The sequence below is a fragment of the Myotis brandtii genome, unplaced genomic scaffold (assembly GCF_000412655.1).
Source record: "Myotis brandtii unplaced genomic scaffold, ASM41265v1 scaffold59, whole genome shotgun sequence".
In the NCBI taxonomy this organism is placed as follows: domain Eukaryota; kingdom Metazoa; phylum Chordata; class Mammalia; order Chiroptera; family Vespertilionidae; genus Myotis; species Myotis brandtii.
Window position 1 is genome coordinate 4355757 of NW_005370223.1, and position 23333 is coordinate 4379089.

A 23333-nucleotide genomic window follows, 5' to 3' on the forward strand; every position below is an offset into this window, starting at 1 on the left:
AAATTAACCCAACAAAGATGACAGTTAATTTGCATATGCAGATGCGGAGTGAAGACTGAAGACTGAAGACTGAAGAAGCCAAGCCTCACTGTGGCCAGAACAAAGGCCTGGGTCCCATGTTCCAGAGGAAAACCGGTGCCGGTAGCCAGGGGAAGGAAGGCCTATTGTGCAAATCTTCATGCAACGGGCTTCTAGTATATATGTATGTATGTGTGTGGTGTGTGGTGTGTGTGTTATATTTTATATATATATAAAATAGAGTAGGCATAAGCTTATAAATAAGATAAAATACATTATTTGGGAGCAGTTATCCCTCTTCAATTCAAATAGAGAAATAGAAAGAAAGATGGGCAGATGAATGAGTGGACAGATTAACTGACAAATAGGCAGGCTGAACAATTTGTGATTCATATTTACAAATTTCACAATCAATGTATACATCTGTAATTATAATTCTAAAGTGCTGCCCTCAGTACATAATATTTGTTCATTCATTCACCCATTCATTTAGTAAACAATTGTTAAACTGCATGTGTGCTAGACACTGGTGTAAGTGCTTATGAGACACAGATGAAGAAGACAGATACTATCCTTAAGAATCTCAGTCCAGTGAGGACAACAAATGCAAAAACTTACTCATAAGACCATATAACATGCTCCCCAAGAGAGGTTCCTACGAGTGACTACAGTGGACGTGAGTTCTTAAGTTGCCCAGGAGAGTATCAAGGAAGCCTTCACGTAGAAAAGACGACATTGGAGATGAATTTTAAGGAATTCAAAACCAAGTCTGAAACCTCCAAATAAGGGCTTAAAAGTCCCTGAAGTTTGTCTTCTGTCACTTTGCTGGATGTTTCGCTGGCCCAAGTGTCTCTACAAATGGCTTTTATACGTCTGACTAAACCCAAAATGAGTCTGGTCTCACCTTTTGAAATCTTTCCTCTTCTACGACTGTCGACCTCTTTTTCTGCCTGTGATATTCTTTTCTTCTCTCTAACGCACTCATAATTTTTTCATCAGTTAGGTTCTTCCTAAACTCACAAAACTGAGGCCAAAATTTAAACAGAACTCCAAAAATTGTCATCTGTATAAAAAAACAAAGTATGTCTCAGGTTACAATGTTATACAAATGTACCGTTTTAAACTCTAACTCACCATAATAATGGATTAACTATTGCATCTTTAATATACAGCATGTTTCCTCCAACTTATTGTCGCCAGACATCTTGGTATAGTTTAGCTCGGCACATGCTTATCATCAATTTTTTTTTACTACCAATGAGAAGTCTTTCTTTAAAAAAAAAAAATTCTTAAAATACACTTAAAGGTCACTTTATTCTTTATGTTTCCCTAACCAATTGATTGTATGAATAAAGAATCCATTAGGTCTTTTTTTTTTAATAAGGAATTTATGTTTTCTTTTAAAGCATATACTAGCGGATCTGCCACACACTCTGCTGTTTTATGCAAGTATTCCAAATATTCAGTCCATCAAGGGAACTCCTCTCCCCTCTCCCCTTTTCTTTCTTTTGAGAGAAAGGAAATACCATTTACCTCTGGAAAAGCTCTTAAACAAAGCTGCAGATCTAAGAATAAATCTTGAGTAACTTTTAAATGATACAATCTCTCTTTTATGTGAGAGCAAGAAAAGTAACATTTAAAAAGCAGAGTGGTATCCTGGACAAGTGCTTTCTATGAGGACACTCCACAGCAAGTGATTAATTGTGATATTTATAGAGATAAGAATTGTTGCTCAAACTCCCCTGCCAAGTTTTTCCATTAGTTCCAGAGGCAGACATTACTTCCAAGAAGGTAGGACTTGCCACATCAGATCAAGCCCAACATGTTGTTGCTAGGAATGGCCTTTCCCTAATGCCCTGGAGGAAAATGAACCATCCCATTAGGCTCGGAGCCAGCTCTTGCGAGGAAAAGAAGACTTTTTAGAGAGTAAAAGCCGCGGTGATCAGCAGAGTCCTGAATTAGTCATGTTTCATGACTCCTCTTTTCTGCACGTGGATATTATTAGTAATTCTAAAATTTGTCACTGAATCCTGTAGCCTCTTGGGATTGTGAACACAAAAGCTAGAGATACTCTATTCAATAAAATGCAGGCCTTTAATTTTTTTTTCACTTACCTGCCGTGTAGTTAATTTAATAATCCCCTGCTCCGCTGTTCAGGGGCCATGATAGCTTTCCTGTGAACTTCTTACATTTAAATACCCCTTCTCTATCTACCAACTATTGACCCTACTTTTTAGTGATCTCTCCAGAACCTGAGTCGTTCTTTAATACATGTATTTCCATCTAGAAGGCCTTCCGGTAAAAGTCACCTAGTTAACACAGAACCTTTCAAAGGCAGACATAAAATTGCTTTTTTTTTTTTCTTTTTTCAGAGGGAGTGGAAGGGAGAGGGATAAAGAGATGGAAACATGGATGAGAGAGAAACATTGATCGCTGCCTTTTGCAGGCCCCCTGCTGGGGATTGAGCCTGCGAGCTGGACATGTGCCCTGACCGGGAATCGAACTAGTGACCTCTTGGTTCATGGGGTGACACGCAACCATTGAGCTACACTGGCCGGGCCAAATTGCTCCATTTCTGAAAGTCGTAATTAAAGATGTTAGGTTAATAACTTACACATTATTCATGAAACTTATGCAGCCTTAAAAGATAACCAAACTGTGGCTAAGACATTGTTTTAATAAATATGGAGCTGCCCTAACCGGTCTGGCTCAGTGGGTGGAGTGTCAGCCTGCGGACTGAAGGGTCCCGGGTTCGATTCTGGTTAAGGGCATGTACCTTAGTCGCGGCCACAACCCCAGTGAGGGGTGTACAGGAGGCAGCTGATCGATGTTTCTCTCTCATCGATATTTCTAACTCTCTATCCCTCTCCCTTCCTCTCTGTAAAAATAATCAATAAAATATATTTAAAAACAAAAACAAAAAACATAAAAATAAATATGGAGCTATTTTGCTCACTGCCAGCAGACAGACAACGGCTTTAGTGTGAGTAAAAAGGTCCAGTGATAAGGACTTTGGCTGAGGGATGAGGGATGCGGGTGAGGATACACTGATAACAATCCTAAAACAGGTAAATTTACTAGTTAGCCCTTCTCTCAAGTGTGCTCGCGTTTCCAACTTGGTCTTACTCCTTTCTGCTGCGATAGCTCTCTTCTCACATCGTTCATTCCCATGTTCCAAGATGCTACTGGTGTTGCCTCTGTGCCAGGTGTTCAGGACGCAAAGGAAACTGGGAAACAGGCCCTGCCCTCAACGACCTCCCAGTCTGATGGGAAAGTCAGGCATGAGAACGGTCCTTTTCAATTCTGTGGAACAAGTGTTCTGACAGGGACAAGTACAGGATAGCATCACAGCACACGGCGGAGAAGAGGATGCTGCCCAGCGCTCAGGAGGGAAGAGAATTAGGCCGCCTACAGAACCATGAGGTGAGATTGGGAGATAAGCCGTAAGAGATGTGGTTGGAGACATGTAGGAAGGCGCACGGTCTCCCTTCTGGGGACAATGGGGAGCAACTGTAACTGAGAGCAGAGAAGTGACATGACCAGATGGACTTTTTGAAAAAGACGGCTCTATCTGCAGGGAGTTAAATGGTTTCGAGAGAGCCCGGGGGCGGGGACCTGTGGTCATCACTGTGAGACTTGGCAGGTGGGGCTGAGGCAGTCACATGAAGTTGGAGAGAAGTAGGTAGAATGACAGAGAACAAGGAGACAGAGGGATACCTTTCAGGGAATGAAGATCTGGCGGCCAGGGCATGGAGGCCAGGGGGGCGTGGAGACGGTGCCCAGGCCTCTGACCATTCTCTGAGCTTTCTTAGGAAACACAGGAGGAGTAACAGATTTGGTGGGGTGAGGCCCCTAAATAACTATTCTCTTACGGGCCAGGGACTCCTTTTCGGAAATCAGGTAGAAGGCATACACGAGAGGACTCCCCTGGACGCTGTGCGGACCGACCGCCTGGCTCAAGGCCTCTGATGCGGACGGGCGGACCGGCTTGGGGCCCGGTTATCGGCAGGCCCGGGCCCAGGCCCGGCTGCGTGATCTCTCAGATCCCTTCGTTCACAGACGCCACGATTCTGGCACCACGTTTTCTCTGTTCCTCTCTAGCACATCCTCAATCATTCCTCGATATTTTCGCCGATTTTAATGCACAATTTGGATTGTGAGTCCACTTTCAGTCCCTTGGAGGACTTAGAGCACAGCTGGCTCACAAATGCACGTTAAGGAGTAATGGCCTCTTTCCATGCTCCAGGGCAATCACACCCCCAATCTCTGCTTCATATCACTTAAGTCATGACAGGGCCTTCCCTATTACCTCTATTATAATTTATTTTTCTTAATCATTTTTCAGGAACAACATCGGTAAAAGGCTTTTCAAAATGCAAATAAATTATGTTCATCAAATCGCTGTTTTCTATTATTTATCTTAAGAAGAAGTAATGTGAGCAGGTTAACAGGCATGGCTTTCCTTTCATGAGCTTGTGTACTTTATGTTGGTCGGGTACTTAAATCTCCTCTCACTTATTTTATGAGCGACGTGAATATTCCAATCTTTAAAAATACACAAATCTTGGGACACACATATGCCACACATTTTTGTGGTAGCGGATATTTTGAAAGGAAATAGGAATGGTGGGAAAGGAAGGAGGACTTCGCTTGTTTTCTAAATTAGAAACAAAAAATGGTAACCATGCAATGTCTAAGTGTAGTATTTAATAATTTTATTTGTTGTGCAGTATCAACAGCAAGATAGTCAACTGCTAGTTTCTTACGTTCTGTGGCATATGAAAAGATGCTTTTTCATTACCTAGGATAAATCCCAGTGTTAGGATGATTGAAGCCCTGCCAAATATGAATAATGCAAAAAGCTTTACGAGAACACCTAGGTTGTCAATCTATTTAAAAGTATGCTTAGCCACATGCCCCGATCGCTTACCTGTGCCTCTCTGAATACATATGGTCCTAACTCCTTCCTGTGTTCAATAATCTTCTGGGCTTGCTCCACGGGGATGTCTATTTGTAAAGCTGGTGGGATGCTGGAGTTAATAAAGCAGTTGATAATAGTCATGACTTTCCTGTGGATGATAGACTCATCACAATGAGAATGGCACAAGTCCTGGACAAGGGGGAAAGATAGGACAATATATGATTAATGGATTATTAGAACACTTTATAGAATTGTGCCAATATGTCTTTCAGCTAATATATACTTTTTTTAAAATTGATTTTGAGAGAGAGAAAGAGGAAGAGAGGGAGAGAGGGAGAGAGGGAGATAGAGAGAGAGAGAGAGAGAGAGAGAGAAGCACTGATTTGTTGTTTCACTTATTTATGCATTCATTAGTTGCTTCTTGTACGTGCCCTGACTGAAGACCAAACCCGCAACCTTGATGTATTCGGACAAGGCCTAATATATACATTTTAACTTCAGGTCAAGAGGGTACTGGGACATGCCAAGGCTATCTTAAAATATCATAGCTTTTATTTCTCTTCGGTTTGAGGAACCTAAGTCTTTGATGGATATACCTCACGTAAATACAGGTTTCATTTTAATCCTGATTGCTGCTTCTCCTTTCTCCTCTGCAAAGGAAGAGATCTAGTGTCGACTTTGACTTATTTGGCAAGTTTATGTTGAGTGCCTGCTATATGCCAGTCACTGAGCTGAGCCCCACTTACAGTACCTGGCCTTTCAAAGGCCGATTTCTACTGGAGGAGAAGCATGGCAATGTTACTCCAATTCGAGGTAGTTGGTAAGCGCTACGATAAAAGCATACACAGCGTTCCAGGAAAGCACTGAGAACAGGCACCCAACTCAACTGACAGGTGGTTACAAAAGCTTTCTCAACCATAACTGCTTCTACAGCACGGGGATTTGGGCTCAAAAAGGCCAGCTACATAAGCTACGTGCTGGTGGTGACAGGTGAGTCAGTAGGCACCTATAATTTTTCAATTAACCTATTACCTTATCCTCTTTGTTGCTGAAGAACTTAAAAATAGTGATCACGCATTTAAAAGACCTAGTTTTATGTCACAGATGTAGGGCTATCATTTTTTTTAAAAATAAAGAGGTAGCTTAGCTTGAATTATGGCATTTGTCTGTCAAAGACATTGTTTTCTAAATCACTAGAAAGTACACATATTTGGAAATAATTCTAGGGCAGAAATGAGCCAACATTTATTAAGTACTCACTGAATGATGGGCATTGTAATAACTTATGTCTGATGGATACTATTCAAGAAAATTCTAGTGCTTGCCATATAAAACTTCACATACAGTTTGGCATAAGTTACATGTGAAAAAAGCTTGTTATGTTACATTGAGACAACGGTTAGCATTTTTTTACTCAATTTAGTATCCCTTCCAAAAATGCCTAGGTATACCACGGTTGGCATATTACCCAAAATGTATTTTTTGCCATTACTAGTGAGATTATCATCATAATTATTTGGTGAGCCTGATTTGTAACTATAAAATATGAGGCTTATGGAATAAAAAAAATTGTGAAGTTTAATTTTGAGATGAAGGGAGAGTATTTAGACAATGAAAACTGATTTTTTTCCTGATTGCTCTTTCTACTATACCATTGGCCTAGTGAACGTTTCCTGCCATAACAGTCTCTGGGTAGGCACACAGGGGAGATGTCCGCCGGAGGCACTTGCTAACCTGTGCTTCTCCCACCACTGCACTAAGCACACCGCTGTGACTGCCGTGTCTGTCACTGTCTGAGAGGGAAGGCTGTGTTGGTCACAGCTGACTCCTCAGGACGTAGCATGGCCCTTGGTAGGTGCTCAATAAGTATCTATTGAATGAACATATGCGACCAGTCTTTTCTCTATGGAGACACACTTTAGATGAAATCATACTGTTTTCTAGTAGCTGGGTGTGTTTTTTTTAAATGAATAAAATAAGTATCTTTCCCATCATTGATTATTCTCCTACAGCATATTTTTAATGGCTGCAGAGTATTCTATTGTATCATAACTAAGTAACCACTGTCCTGTTGTTGAATATTTGGGTTCTTTCCAATTTTTCACAATTGAGAACAATCTGATTAAGGTCACTGTAGCCATCTCTTTGCATATTGCTACAGTCATCACTGGGAGGGAGTATAACTTAGTGGATAAGAGCATGAGTTTTAGCAACAGAATGCCTTGGTTCAAATTCCAGCTCTACCACTTAATTAGCTGTATGATGTCAGGAGTTTCTTAACTTTTCTGTGCCTTAGCTTCTTCATCCATAAAATGATGAGAATAACAGCTCTGGCCTCATAGGATTCTTTTTCTTTCTTTTTTTTTAGTGGAGATTAGCAGTATTCACTTAAAAAAAAATCATGACCTGAGGATTTGTTTATTGATTTTAGAGGGAGAAGAAGGGAGAGAGGGAGGGAGGGAGGGAGGGAGGGAGGGAGAAGAGGGAGAGAGTGAAAAAAAATCCATGTGAGAGAAAAACGTCAATCAGCTGCCTCCCCCACACGCCTCAACTGGTGATCCAACCTGAAACCTAGGTATGTGCCGTGACAGAGAATTGAACCCACAACCTTTTTGGTGTTATGGGATGACACTCCAATGAACTGAGCCACCTGGCCAGGGCTCATAGGATTCTTATGGCGATTAAATTAGTTATGACATGAAAAGTATTAAGACACTATCTGGCAGATAGCAAACAGTAAGAGTAAACCATATAGAAGTGAGCTCAGTAGGACTTTGCTAGGTGGAATGCTTTCTACCTGGCAAATTCCCTCAAGACCCAATCCTAGTATTATTTCATCTACGGACACTTCCCTGACCTACCACCTTCCCTGCCTCATTCCCTCCTCTGTGGGAACACCTAGTTAGAGCATAAGTCATAATCAATACTGTGGATTTTCACAGACGTCTCCCTTCCTGCAGAGGGCAATGTGTTATATTCACCTTTTTTATTCCTACAATCTAGCATCATGGCTAGTACATTACATACTTAAGAAATGCTTACTGAATGAACAAATTCACTCCTATAGCATGATTTTTAATAGCGACTTACTATTATACATCCTCCATTCTATGATACAGAAAAGATACCTAAATGAAGACCAAGGGCAGCCTTGAAGAAGGAATAGTCACAAAATTAAGGGTTGACTATGAATGAGCCTACATTTTTTTAAATACTTATTTTGGAAGGTTTATCTCATCACCTCTTGTCTTAACAAGGTTGGGCTTACGCAGACTCATATTAGCTTGAAGATACTTCTACCCATACATAATTGCCTATTTTGGAAAACAAACTACCTCCTTTCTAATTCTCAAAAAAACACTTTAATATTACTTATCTCATGACAAATTTTGAAAAAACTTATCTCTAAAACATTTTTTTCCTGAGAAAATTTCTAAGCTGTGAATAATACAAAAACTGTTGTTAGTAGAAAAGTATAGAAAACAATTTCGTGGTATGTTGGAGAAAGTTTAGAAATAGATTTTATTGAGCAACTACTAACTATACAGAATATATATGGAGCAGAGTATTCATGCTACATAATACATATTTATAGGCCAATTGAAAGCATTATCCTCTTAAATTCTAGTTTTATTTTTACTCCCTCCTTTTATAGTGGGAATGAACCTGCTACCCCTGGGAGTGTTTAAGCGGCGGCTACATGCCTACTTTTAGGTATTTCTAGACAACATTCCTGTATCCAAGTCTGGACTGTATAACGTACAAAGACCTCTCCCCTTTTTCAATGCAAAGATTCTATATGATTTCATTAAACACTTAAACCTGAAAATAAACTGCTTTTTGAAACTAAGCACTTGTTGTTGTTTTTTTTACTGATTTCAGAGAAGTGAGAGGGGGAGATAGAAACATCATCGATCGGCTGCTTCCTGCACAACCCCTTCTGGGGATCAAGCCTGCAACCTGGGTATGTGCCCTGCCCCCGTAACTTGAACCGTTAACTCCTGGTTCATGGGTCGACGCTCAGCCACTGAGCCACACTGGCTGGGCTCACATTTATTTTGTTAAGAATCTCGCCATTTGCCCTGGCTGGTTTGGCTCAGTGGATGGAGTGTCGGCCTGTGGACTGAAGGGTCCCAGGTTCGATTCTGGTCAAGGGCACATGCCTGGGTTGCGGGCTCGATCCCCAGAGGGGGCGTGCAGGAGGCAGCCGATCAATGATTCTCTCTCATCATTGATGTTTTCCTCTTCCTCTCTCTCTCTCTCTCTCTCTCTCTCTCTCTCTCTCTCCCTCTCCCTCTCCCTCTCCCTCCCTCCTCTGAAATCAATAAAATACATTTTAAAAAAAAGTTAAAAAAAAAGAGAATCTTGCCATTTTCTAACAGGAAAGCTTCTCTCATCTCTGTTGGTTTATTTATCTATAATCCACTATCTTTGATTACTCTTGCTGTAAATATGGTTGGGAATTCTTATAAAGAAGTCTTGGTTGAAGTACTGAATATGGACACCTTAGGGGAAGATGTATATAGTACATTTATAGATAAGTGATATGCAAAAATATAGTTAAGACTTTTCAAAAAGTTTCTCCTTAGATCATATATGGGACTACCTTTAAGAACCTATACAGTCATTTAGGGCTCACTCTCACTCTTCATTGTACAATAATAATGTATCTAAAATAGAAATATAAACACTTCAATATTCTCATATTTGTATGAAGGTGGCAAAATTGGGATATATTCTCCATCATGTTCCAGTTCAGAATCAATGTTAATGCATCCCCTCCTTAGAAAAAGGTGGTCTTCTCCCACTCCCAATAAAATACCTTATATTTTTGTACTTCTTGCCAAAAGAGCACCCCATTTTCCAATAAATCTCCTTTTAGAGCCACGAACCGTTGAAATTGATTTGCAGTAACTGGATTCAATAATGCTTTACGGAAAGCAATGATTTCAGAAGATGAAGATATCCATTTACTCTCCACAGGCTGCCCAAATCAGAGAGAACAGAAAATTAGCTGCGTTCTGAAATGTAAACAAAGTCATTAGACTGAAAATCACCACGTTCTATCTCCTTTACTTTTGACTGTTGAAATTGGTGGCCTGGATACAATAGAATTTGGGAACTTTCTCCCTCTGATCCTCTCACCTTTGTCTCCTTCACATTTTTATGGCATTTTGTTAAGGGGTAGAGAGAAAAAGAAATGATTGGTTGATTTAGAGCATATGACTACACTGTTTAAGAATGTTAATTATTACAGTTTGAGACGATGCTGAAAAACTGCATTTTAGTGCATAGTATGAGTTCTGTGCTTAAATGGGACAAAATAATCATGATGTTATGATTATACATTGTTATATTATTGTTTATGTTATGGTTTCACATATTGTTACATATAATTCTCCTACCTTTTAAAAAGTAAAAGCAGTTGAACATTTAAGATATTTTTTCAAATTTTTCCAAAAATAATTACCAATTAATTCTATTAATTTAAATAGGAAATTCACTGTGGAGCTTCACTATAATTCTACCCTGGAAAGATCATATATTTTGGTGAACTATCTTTATATTATTTTAATAACAAATTGTGATTAAGAATTAATAAGAAGAAATAATTATTAATACATTATTTTTAATAACAGACTTCCTCTGACTGAGGATGCACTTTACATAACAAAAAGCCTGAAGGAGCCGTGGTGTTTTATTAATGCTTAAAGGTATTACTTATTTTATATCTTCACAGTTTTAAGATGTCTACTTCTTTTACTTTGACCATTTAGATCACATATTCATCTCTCGTTAGCCTCTTAGATGACAAAAAAAAACACACATTTTAATGAATTTACTAAATAGATTTTTTTTTTACTGGATACATTTTATTGGAGTTCCCCAAATCCGAGTTTAGCCTACAACCATGCATCATTCCAAAGTCAATGTTTTAGGTGGACCTAGGAATTACAGTAACAAACAAAACACATGATAAATAGCCATTACTGATCATGCATAAAATAAGTTTGATAGACTGTTTCATTCTATGTGACCATCAAAATGAGGCTTGAGAGAGTTATGTAAAAAGTGCTGCGGGAACCCGAAGGAAGGAGCAACTAGTTCTGCCTGGAGAAGTAAAAGCGTTACTGAGAAGGGCCTTCGGGACGACATCTGAATTGGAAACTGAAAACTGAAGGCAACTCCAGGCAGTCGAGATGGATGGTGATGCCTTGAACCCAGATAAGGCGAGGAGATGTCTATCACTGTTTCAGTGAGGCACAGGCCGTGTTCTGTGCACAAGTAGTTAAGACCCTCACCATATGGTCCATATTAAAATTACAGCCCTATAAATAGGAACAACTATGTATTAGAATGGGATGTTTGTTTAAAACCCACTCAGCAAATAACGTTTTAAGACCTGCTTCTTAAGATACTAAACCTTAGTAATTTAACTAAAGCCTGTAATTTTACTGAACAAAAAATAACAATATATAATGCATAATAATATGAAATATGAGCTTATTGTACTTAGCATGTCAATAAAAATATAGCAAAAGACAAACATAAGAACAGGTTTTCTTTCCTTTCAAGAGGAAAATACAGAAAAAGAGGAGCCTAACATATACACACTTCCTATCAGTCAGATAAAGTCTTGTCTTTGTTAGTTTGTTAGTTTTTTTCCCTGGGTCTAGTTTAACATTTTATCAAGACTTGTAGAAGGATAAATACCCAGAAATTTGTAGGATCAAAAAGAATACTGTATTTATCACACTTATTAAGAAGCAAAATAGGCTATTTCTAGTAAGGTATCATATTATGTGATTTAAAAAACCACCAAAATGATAGGTATCTTAATTCTTTTAAAGCTAAAATGTAATTCTAAATCAAGGGGGATAACGTAAGGTAATTTAACCTGCTGATTCTATTGCATACTTCTTAATCCTTTTGTGTAACCTACTCTCAGTAATAAATATCCTACCAGATGCTGGAATGAACAATTTGTCTCAATAAATCCATCACAAGGAAAATAAATAAAAATACATATTGAGCCCTAGCCGGTTTGGCTCAGTGGCTAGAGTGTTGGCCCTTTGGCCGAATAGTCCCTGGTTCAATTCTGGTCAAGGGCATGAACCTCGGTTGCAGGTTCCATCCCCGGCCCAGGTTGGGGTGCGTGTGGGAGGCAACCAATTGATGTGTCTCCCTCACATTGATGTTTCTCTCCCTCTATCTCTCCCCCTCCCTTCCACTCTCTCTAAAAATAATGGAAAAAATATTCTTGGGTGAGGATTAACAAAAAAGACATATTGAAAGTCCAATGGACACTTCTGGGATTGAGCAGGTAAAGGAACTTTCTAAGAAGGCCCTGATACGGTCACACTTTCCACTAGATCCCATCAGCCAATTACAGCAGTGTTGGCAGTCAATTGGTGGCTTAGAAAACAGTCTACAATGAGGATTTATGAACAAGCAGAGGGAGAAAGATACTTTGACAGAGTAGAACGTACAGGAGGAAGAATATAACAAATGGTACTTACCTTCCAGATCCCAATTTTCTCTTCATGCTTCTGCAGTAAGAGCTCATCAGTTGCTTCTTTCAGCTGTAACTAAAAGCAGAACCAATGATCTTATCTCAATGATTCAGAATGTCTAAAGTTTTGAAATCATTTAATAATTTATTAGCTTTTTAAAAATGAGGTAGCCCTAGCTCAGCGGATAGAGCGTAGGCCTGAAGGGTCCTGAGTTTGATTCGGGTCAAGGGCACATGCCCAGGTTGTGGGCTTGATCCCCAGTAGAGGGTGTACAGCCAGTCAATGATTCTCTCTCATCATTGATGTTTCTATCTCTTTCTCCCTCTCTCTTCCTCTCTGAAATTATATATAAATGAGGTAAGGTAAGCGTGGATAAGAGATGGGGCAGTTCAGAAGAAAAAGGATCAGACGTAGAAATGAAAGTTCTGCCCCTGTCCTTGGGCAAGTTACTCAAGTTCTCTGTTCTGAACAGTTTCCTCATCTGCAAAATGGAGACAATAACAGCCAACTGCATTGCCCTAAATGTAGATGGTACTTCCACTTTGGGTCACATGGAAACTGAGGAGATAATTAGGACTTGCCAGATTTGTGTGCTATTATCTAGCCACACTAATTTTAGATGAGTACAAAAGGTACTCAATACAGGCAGAAAATGCAGAAGATACCTCCTGAGGTTACTGCCGATTGGCACTATCTTCCCTTTCTTGGGACTCACTCCTGCCAAGTCTGTCCTGTGTGACTTTACCTCTTTCCCACAGACAGACCCAGAAGCTGAGCTAGAGACACAGGACGGAGTCACTGCGGAGTCTTTCCGACAGCCTCGGCCTGGCCCCCGACCCTCCTAAAGCTTGGGTGTCAACTCTCCCCCTAAGTGTGTGAGATGCTCCAGCAGCACTTTATAACAAACTAGAGGCCTGATGCATGAAATTCGTGCAAGAGTAGGCCTTCCTTCCCCCAGCTGCCAGCACTGGCTTCCCTCGCAGCCCCAGCTTCGTCCAGGAGGTCGTCCGGAAGGATGTCCAGTTTAATTAGCATATTACGCTTTTATTATCATAGATGCTCTCCCTTCTCTTCTGTCTTTGGCTTAAGGTTGCCCAAATCAGCTGATGTCGTTGGCCACCCAATGCTAAGTCAGGAAATAACTGTAAGTTACAGTAAGATTATTGTGGGGAAATGTGGTAAGTTATATTACTAGGTTAAATATCTAAACTTGGCTTTGGATAGAGAACTGGAGTCAGCCTGAAGAAAGGAATGAGGAAATTTGAGTTATTCCAAAGCTTATTTCCAGGAACTAAAGCAAGTCAGCTTCTCTCCATGTTATAAATCCTATGTGCCCAGGTGTGCTGTGTTTTCCACAACTTAAGGTTCTCAGAAGACTAAGGTAAGTAAGCCTCTAAGTGTTTGGTAAACTTTTTTTTTTTGGATTTTTCCCCATCATTACTAATAGCTTGTGCTTTGCATACTAAAGTCACATGCTCTCTGTCCTTGTGTTGTTTTTGTAAAGATCAGGTTTTCCTATTTTTAGGTGTGATAATGACATTTTAAATTATCAAAGTAATACATGCTTCTTATAAAATAAAATAAAATAAAATAAATAAAGCAAAGAAACAAAAAAAAATCTCATACCACTTTCAAAGTAAAGTAAAAATCTTTCTCGTTCCCTAAAGCCATTCCTCTTAGATATTTTTTTCATAAACATAAAAATAGATAGATGGATGGATAAATGTCTAGAGATAGAAACATATAAATAGATATATAGATGTAAGTATATATAATTGAATTATCTTCTATATACTGTTCTGCATCCTGGTTTTTCCACTCAGATAAAATCTTTCATATCAGTACCTGTGGAAATCTCAATTTATATTTTAATATCATTTTATATGAAAATCTGCATGGTTTTTTCATAGTATGAAATTCTCATAATTCATTTAAGTATTCCCCCTTGTATATCCTTGCCCATTTATGTGAGAAATTAATAATAATAATAATAATAATAATATAAAAAACAACTATATTAGTAGATGATATTTCAGTGTTTGCTTTGTGCCAGGCACCATGCTAAGAAACTAAACATATATCATTCATTTCATTTCATCTTTACAACAATCTTAAGCAATTACTCTTATTAACCCCCCCTTTATTTTTAAATGAGAAGACTAAGGTTATAAGACAGAAAGCTGTACAATTAATATATGGCAGTATTGAGAGTAAAACTTCGGAAGTCTGACGCCAAGAAGTACAATGGCTGGGTCAACACCTACATGCATTTGAGTTTCGAGAGATACTGTCCATCGCTATCCAAAGATTATAGTACTAACTTACGTACCTTTATCTTCTGACGTGCTGCAAACTGTTCACTTGCAAGAAACAGTGGCAACCACACATTTTCTATCCTTTTTAGGACATGCTTCTGAACTTCAACGAAAACAGGCGGGTCAAGCTGCTCATGGAGAGTTTTGCCCCAGCCACCACACAAACTCATGATCTAAGAAAATACAACAAAACAGAAACTGCAAACGTCTGTGTGGGGAAAGAAGCACTACTAGTCATTAATTTGTTAATTCACCTGAAACTGTTCGCTGAGCACTGACAGGTGGCACAATTCTCATTTTCTGTAAAGTGTCTCCTGGCTCTTTGGTGTATAGAAAGACAGATAACTCCTCTACCACCAAACAGAGAATTGTGAGGTTTCTGGGATGGTTGTTTTGGGTGTGTGATTTTGCTTATGATATATCTCAAAGAACACAGGAATGGGGTTTTTGTCCTGTATGAGCACAAGCAATGCCATTTTTTCCTCCCTGGCCTCAGTGTCGTCAACTGTAAGATGAGGGCGTTAGCGTATTCGTTTCCTAAATCCTCTTCTAGGTCTAATATTCTGTGAGTCGGTGATTCTAGTCAAATGGACATGTTTGAGAAATCGTTTTCTTTTGTGTCTGAGGAAAGTGAGTCTTAGTAAAGAGACAGCCTTGACTCACATATTATACATGTGTATAATACCCAAACTTTTGAGTTGGGGATGGTGGGTTGCTGGTGGTGGTAGCAATGTAGGGCTACTCCAACAATTTCTAAGAAGAACAGAGAGGCAGAGGAAGAAGAGAAAGGTTACACAGACAGTAGTCTGACTCGCACAGGCAGTACCTTTTGTAAAACAAATTCTTTGTGCCCCCAATCTCTCTTCTGCATATGTATTGGCTTCAACAGCTATTAATGGCTATTTCCCACTATAAATCATTCTGTTTTCTATCCGTTCCTGTGTACAAACCACTCAAAATTTTTGGACTGCTCATTGGAAAAATGGCCTTCTTTACAGTTCTCCTTTGATTAATAAGATTAATTGAATCCTACTAATAAATTGTTTTCCATAAAAACAAGAGAGAGCCCTGGCCAGAGTGGCTCAATTGGTCCCATATACCACAAAGTTATGGGTTTGATTCCCGGTCAGGGCACATACCTAGGTTGTGGGTTGGAGCCCTGCTGTGGGGGGAAGGGGAAGGGACACATAGAGAAAGCAACACATCAATTTTAAAAAATATATATTTTATTGATTTTACAAAGAGGAAGGGAGAGGGATAGAGACTTAGAAACATCGATGAGAGAGAAACATTGATCAGCTGCCCCATATACATCCCCCCCTGGGGATTGAGCCTGTAACCAAGGTACATGTCCTTAACCAGAATTGAACCTGGGACCCTTTAGTCTGCGGCTACCACTCTATCCACTGAACCAAATGGGTTAGGGTGATTGATGTTTCTTTCTCTCTTTCTCTCTCTCTCTCTTCTCTCTTCTCTCTCTCTCTCTCTCTCTCTCTCTCAAAAAAAATCAACAAAATCTTAAAACACACACAAAACAACCCTGGCTGGTATGGCTCAGTGGGTTGGGCATAGTCCTATGCACTGAAAGGTTGTCCGTTAGATTCCCAGTCAGGACACATGCCCGGGGTTGTGGGCTCTATCCCTGGTAGCAGGGCATGCAGGAGGCAGCCAATCAATGATTCTCCCTCATCATTGATGTTTCTCTCTCCCTCTCCTTTCCTCTTTCTCTAAAAAAAAAAAATCAATAAAATACTTTAAAAAATTAAAATATATAAAAAGAGAAACCCTCTTAGCCATTCTTTATTATTAATCTAATAACATTAACAATTACACTATTGTTTTCCTGTATTAAAGAGAAAGGATTACTTTGCTAATCAAAGAGCAAATTGGCCACACAACTGCAATTAGCCCATGGACCCATGATCTATAGAAAGCATAATGCAATACGAATATCCTTAAGTGTAAAATAAGTAAATAAAAATAAAAGTAATTTTAAGTTCTCAGCATGTTATACTATGGAGGGTTCACACAGTAGCATCCGATACCACCGAACCTCACCAATGTAGCACAAACCAAAGAGAAAACAAATTCTTCCACGTGCTTACTTCATGCTCGTGCTTAGTGAAATACCAACCTCTTTGGCTAACACATCAGGGAACTAACAAACAGCAAGGCATTTTTGTCAAGGTTGCTTAATTTTACCACTTTTTCTTCCTCTTATTCCCAAGGACTTTTGCTTATTTCCCCCTGCAAAGACTGAGCTTTTTTAATTTGGTAGGCTCTACTTGTGAACATCTCTGAATTTTTCTTTCATGTACTAATTTAGCATTCATCTGAGATTTGTATTTTATAAATGTATGGCATCAGAATATGCATCTGTTCACATTACCAATATAAGGAAGTCAAGTGCTGTCGTTTGATCTCTAGGTGGTCATGTAGACTAGCAAACTTCAAACTAGAGAAATTTTTAAAGCACAAAAATTGAGCCATATGTTATGTGATCAAACCCACGGCTGAATCCCAATAAGAATTGTTTGCTGTAAATAATAATAATGCTATGGTTATTAATAAGTTGTGATTCAGACCATGTGACTTTGGTCCAATAAAATGACCAAACCTATGTTCCTGGTCAATAAAAACAGTTTCTGGGGACAATACAATGGCAAACAGGATTGTTTTAAGATCAGTTACGTCTGGAGTAATAGCCGTTAATAGAAGCAAAGAAAAGAAGTAACGATGAAGCTTAATGGCTGAAAATGGCAGTTTTCCTGCTTGTTGACTGGACTTGACCCTCTAGTTCACCACTTCTCCTGAGCACCTGGGAGTGTCCAGCATGTCAGGCACTCGTATTTTCTGAATGAGCAGATGAATGAATGAATGAATGAATGAAAGGTTATTGTTTTTAATTCTATAAATTACTTGTTAAGATAACGCATTTAATAATATGTAATACTTGAGTTTTAAAGGCATTTATTTTATAGATACTTGTGAATACCTAAAAAACGAGATACCCAACGTGTCTAGCATTTAAGTCATAAAAGCAAATGAAAAAGATGACTTTCAGGTTGCTGGCAAAGAGAAAGAAATGACTGGTTCTTATACGTCAATATAGGAAATATCTTTTCACGTTGATACCTGATCCTGCTGATACGGAGAAGCTGGACTGGTAGGTCCAAGGAAATACGTTTTATTCAGGTATTTGTTTTTAATATAAATAGATTTTGCCTCCCTTAGCTTTCGATCTTTGTAAGGTATACTTCGGAACTGCTCAATGTCTGCCCAGCACATCAGGTCGATGCTAAAATAAAAACAAAGTACAGCCTTTCTTATTTATTTCTCTCAATTCTACTAAACCCCAAACCAAGCTGTTGTTTTTAGAGAACTTAAAAAGTGGTTGTCTTGACCAATTAGCACAAGTGATCAGATCGTGAAACTAGTAAGTACAATACTGCCTCTCATCCTGGCTAAAAATATGAATGAATACCAGGGGTCCTGGGGGCAGAAAAATAACTCTCACCATTGTTGGTGGGGTCTCGGAGTTCTTCCGTGAACGCTGGACTAGTACTCTCAGTTTCAGATATGGGAACATCCCATCTACTGCACGTCTGTTTGGCAACAAGCTACATTTAAAATAATCCTCAGCACCAACAGAAACTATGTATCTGAAATGTGGCTCCCAAGTCCAATCAATCTCTACTAACTTGTGAGAAAATTATTAGAAAAAATATGAACATTTTATATTAGATAAATATTTTATAAGGTACCAAGATTCTGTGCAAAACTACATTTTATTTACGTGTCAGCTAACAAAAGTTATAAAATATTACATTAATTTCAATAGCTCAGTGAAATATAAAAGAGACACTTCTCAGAAAGAGTAATTGAAGCCAGCCAGTGTTGAGCATCAACCTATGAAGGTCACAGTTTGATTCCCAGTCAGGGCACATGCCCTGGTTGCGGGCTTGATCCCTGGTAGGGAGAGTGCAGGAGGCAGCCAATCAATGAATCTCTCTCAAATAGTAATTGAAGCACCTGTCTAGACAAATGCAAAAGAAACAGCAGAAAAGGGACTGGATAAAACACACTGGTATTGCCCTGGCCAATGTGGGCCAGTGGATAGAGCACTGGCCTGAGCACCAAAGGGTGGTGGGTTCAATTTCTGGTCAAGGACACATACTGAATTGCAGGTTTGATCCCCGCCCCGTTAGGGCGTGTGCGGGAGGCAACCAATCGATGTGTCTCTTTCACATTGATGTTTCTCTCTCTCTCCCCCTCTTCCTCTCTCCTCACTCCCTTCTACTCTTTCTAAAAAAACAATGGGAAAAATATCCTCAGGTAAGGATAACAAAAACATATATAAATAAATAAACCATGCTGGTGTTTTAATTTAGCCAATGCTAAAAGTATCAACAAATATTATTTAACCACTTACATAAGATTTTAGAGGCTGCTCTTTTTAAACTGCATGCCCCAACAAAAAGTTACCCATACAGCTTAAAAAAATTAAGTAGCTTAGAAAAGAATATTTTAAGAGAGTAATATAATTTACAATGGTTATGTTCCTTACCTTGCAGAATAAGCCTCAAGAAACTGACGGAAATGTTCAAACTCCAGTTTGTTGTTAAGGAGATTATTAAAATTAAAATTCTTATATTCTGCAGGGACAATATTCCAGTATTCTGTTGATTTAGTGGCAGCAGGATGTGGGGGAATACCAGTTCCAATTTCACTAGTAGCATCCTAGTAAAATAATACTTTTCATAAAAATCTTTTAAGCACAACAAATTATTTTTCAAATTTAAATAAACTGAAATAAAAATTAACTGTTAGGCCAATGACACTTAACAGGCCAAAGAATCTAGAATCTAAAATTTGGTTCTAACTTACATCAAATTCTCTTCTGTTCCTTTATATTCCATTCCTTTCTTTTCATGAACATTTTGGTAAATAGTTATTCTATACTTGCTTATAAAATATTAATGTTCCTTTATATTCCATTCCCTTCTTTTCATGAACATTTAGTAAACAGTTATTATATACTTGCTTATAAAATATTAATTTTATTATTTTTGTTAGTACAGAAGTAATGTCTTTTATAATAAAAAGAAAACAAAAAGCATACATAATACTACCATTCAGAGATAACCACCATTAGCTTTTTTATATATACCCTTCTAGATTTCTTTTTGTCTACATACATGTAGTTTATTAAAAATGAGGGCAGGACTATACAACTATGTATAGTTTTATAACTTGGTTCCTTTTCTTAACAATATATCATGACCATAAAACATTCTTTTATCTATAACTTAATTTCAAAAGCTACACAGTAATGTAAGATGCTTTTCTAATAAAGATTACATCCTTTAAATATAATCTCCTTCATATAAAAGTTAATTAGGGGGTATTTTTAAAACCTCTGATGTTTTGCAGACAGTTTACAAGCCATATTCTTTCTGTAATTCATTGTATGATTAATTCATCTCCCTATATGTTTTTGAAAAGCACCAGACCATGATATAAACTGCCAATATTTTCAAAATCCATTTTCATAGGAAGAAGGATAATCATGGGGAGCATTATAAATTTTAGTTCATAAAGTTTAAAATACAATTTTACAAATGCTATCTTTGTGGATTTTTATGTATCCTTTCCAAGGTATTAATTAGTAGTGTCTCAAATAGAGAACTTCTGTGTTAATGAGGCAACCATCATGAAGGTTACATTTTAAAAAATAACTTCATTGTTTTTTGTAAAACTTTATTGTAAAAGAATAAAAATTTCAAATAGGTACAAAGAAGAAAGTAAAAATCACCTGAAACCTTACCACTCAGAGCTATTTTTTATTTTATTTTCATGGCTGACAGTGTTACAGAAGGCCTCTTTTTGTTCACATTAACCCCCTCCAACCTGCATACCCTCCCCCAGGCCCTTACCACACTAATGTCTGTGTCCATGGGCTATGTATATATGTATATAAGTTCCCCGGTTAATCTTTCCTCCCCCAACCCCTACCCTTGCCTTCCCTCTGTTCCAAGCTCACTCAGAGCTATCTTTAATATTTTGGTGAACATCTTTCCGGATTATCTCTTTGTATATATGTACATATGTAGAAATACATATGCAATTTTATATAAATAAGATCATACAACACCAGTGTTATTGTTTCTTACATTTTATGTAATACTAGAGGCCCAGTGCGTGAAATTTGTGCACTGTGGTGTGGGGGCAGTCCCTCAGCCTGGATTGCAAGAGGGCGCAGGCCAGGCTAAGGAACCCCACTGGTGCATGATCAGGGCTGGGGAGGGACGCAGGAGGTTGGCCAGTCAGGGAGGGATCGTGGGAGGGCTCCAGGGTGTGTCCAGCTCTTCTCGCTCAGTCCCAATCGGCCGGACCCCAGCAGCAAGCTAACCTACCAATCAGAGCACATCCTAGGCAATCCTATAGTCTTTTAAATTGAACTCCCCAAATTCTTTCCATATTTTAAGAAATTGTTTTGCCTGCTGATGGCATACAATAGCCTCTTTTCTGTTTGGAAAACGCAATTTAACTCTTTTGTGACTTGACAACAAATAGAGGTGTTGCCATACAGAAAATAACCAATAACATTCAAAGGAATATAATGTGGCTAGAAGGCTCTTAGCTAAGGCAGCCAAGGAACTTGGCAAGCTGTGCTACCTTATCTGCTTTGTTTTTCTGACTTTGTCGTTAAATGTGTCAATAAAACGTGCCACCTATCAAATTGTAGCATCCTTGGCAAAGCAGCAGCAGAAAAATGAAACTGCCTATTCCCTATCTTATCAATATATGATAATCTATTCCCATCCCCACCCCCACCAATATATGTGGTGGCAATCCTCTTCAGGATAAAAGTTGTGTGTTTTTTTAGAGAGTTGTCTTACCTCAGCTTTCTTGAAAACTGTCTCTTTATACAAAGCCTGTAGCTTTCTGAAGTTGACAGAGTCTAGCTGTCGAGTTTCTTCCACCAACTTCACCTAATAAAATAATAATAAAACGTGTAACATCAATAGTATGTGCATTATGAAAAAGTGGGGGAAGAATGCACAATTTGCCAGGAAAAGTGGGCTAAAGACCAATACATTTGCCAATAAAGTAAATTAGTTTGGAGGCAAAAGCAGGAAGACCAACATAATGTAAAAAAGCAGCTACAGCAAAGTCAGGCTTTGAATGCATACTATAAAAAATACAAGCATTTTGCTTGGCTGGTGTGGCTCAGTGATTGAGCATCGACCTATGAACCAGGAGGTCACGGTTTTATTCCCGGTCAGGGCACATGCCGGGGCTTGATCCCCAGTAGGGGGCATGCAGAAGCAGCCGACCAATGATTCTCTCTCATTAATGATGTTTCTCTCTCTCTCTCTCCCTTCCTCTCTGAAAAGGCTCTTAGCTAAGGCAGCCAAGGAACTTGGCAACCTGTGCTACCTTATCTGCTTTGTTTTTCTGACTTTGTTGTTAAATGTGTCAATAAAACGTGCCACCTATCAAATTGTAGCATCCTTGGCAAAGCAGCAGCAGAAAAATGAAACTGCCTATTCCCTATCTTATCAATATATGATAATCTATTCCCATCCCCACCCCCACCAATATATGTGGTGGCAATCCTCTTCAGGATAAAAGTTGTGTGTTTTTTTAGAGAGTTGTCTTACCTCAGCTTTCTTGAAAACTGTCTCTTTATACAAAGCCTGTAGCTTTCTGAAGTTGACAGAGTCTAGCTGTCGAGTTTCTTCCACCAACTTCACCTAATAAAATAATAATAAAACGTGTAACATCAATAGTATGTGCATTATGAAAAAGTGGGGGAAGAATGCACAATTTGCCAGGAAAAGTGGGCTAAAGACCAATACATTTGCCAATAAAGTAAATTAGTTTGGAGGCAAAAGCAGGAAGACCAACATAATGTAAAAAAGCAGCTACAGCAAAGTCAGGCTTTGAATGCATACTATAAAAAATACAAGCATTTTGCTTGGCTGGTGTGGCTCAGTGATTGAGCATCGACCTATGAACCAGGAGGTCACGGTTTTATTCCCGGTCAGGGCACATGCCGGGGCTTGATCCCCAGTAGGGGGCATGCAGAAGCAGCCGACCAATGATTCTCTCTCATTAATGATGTTTCTCTCTCTCTCTCTCCCTTCCTCTCTGAAAAAAATTAAAATATATTTTAAAAATTACATGCATTTCTAAGTAATGATATAGTGCAGTGATTTTCAACCAGGGGCTGCAAGAATTTTTAAAACATGCAATACTGACTATTTATTCAGGAGCACTGACCTCTTTTCCCTTAGATTGTCAAATAAAAATATGACAACAGCCAACACAGCAATAGCCTTTAGGCATGAATGCCCTGTCTTGAACCATCTACACTAATAAAAGAGAAACATGGTAATTGGCGTACGACCGCTACCCTTCCCATTGGCTAATCAGCATATCCTTATGCAAATTAACTGTCAGCCAAGATGGCGGCCGGCAGCCAGGCAGCTGGAAGCGAACATGAGGCTTGCTTGCTCCAGTGACTGCAGACTCCAACGTTCCCCACCTGACTTGCCG

At 38.8% G+C, this 23333-nt stretch overlaps 1 protein-coding gene across 1 annotated transcript in view; it reads right to left on the reverse strand.

The window, feature by feature from the left end:
• RGS22 (regulator of G-protein signaling 22) overlaps window positions 1-23333 on the reverse strand; it is a 104452-nt gene that overhangs the window by 4141 nt on the left and 76978 nt on the right. The window contains exons 15-22 of the mRNA XM_014550218.1: window positions 22436-22528; window positions 19336-19508; window positions 17904-18066; window positions 14783-14941; window positions 12460-12528; window positions 9762-9923; window positions 4949-5128; window positions 923-1081 (exon numbers count right to left, since the gene is read on the reverse strand). Coding sequence (XP_014405704.1) covers window positions 923-1081; window positions 4949-5128; window positions 9762-9923; window positions 12460-12528; window positions 14783-14941; window positions 17904-18066; window positions 19336-19508; window positions 22436-22528 — 1158 coding nt within the window. The remainder of the gene's footprint in view (window positions 1-922; window positions 1082-4948; window positions 5129-9761; window positions 9924-12459; window positions 12529-14782; window positions 14942-17903; window positions 18067-19335; window positions 19509-22435; window positions 22529-23333) is intronic.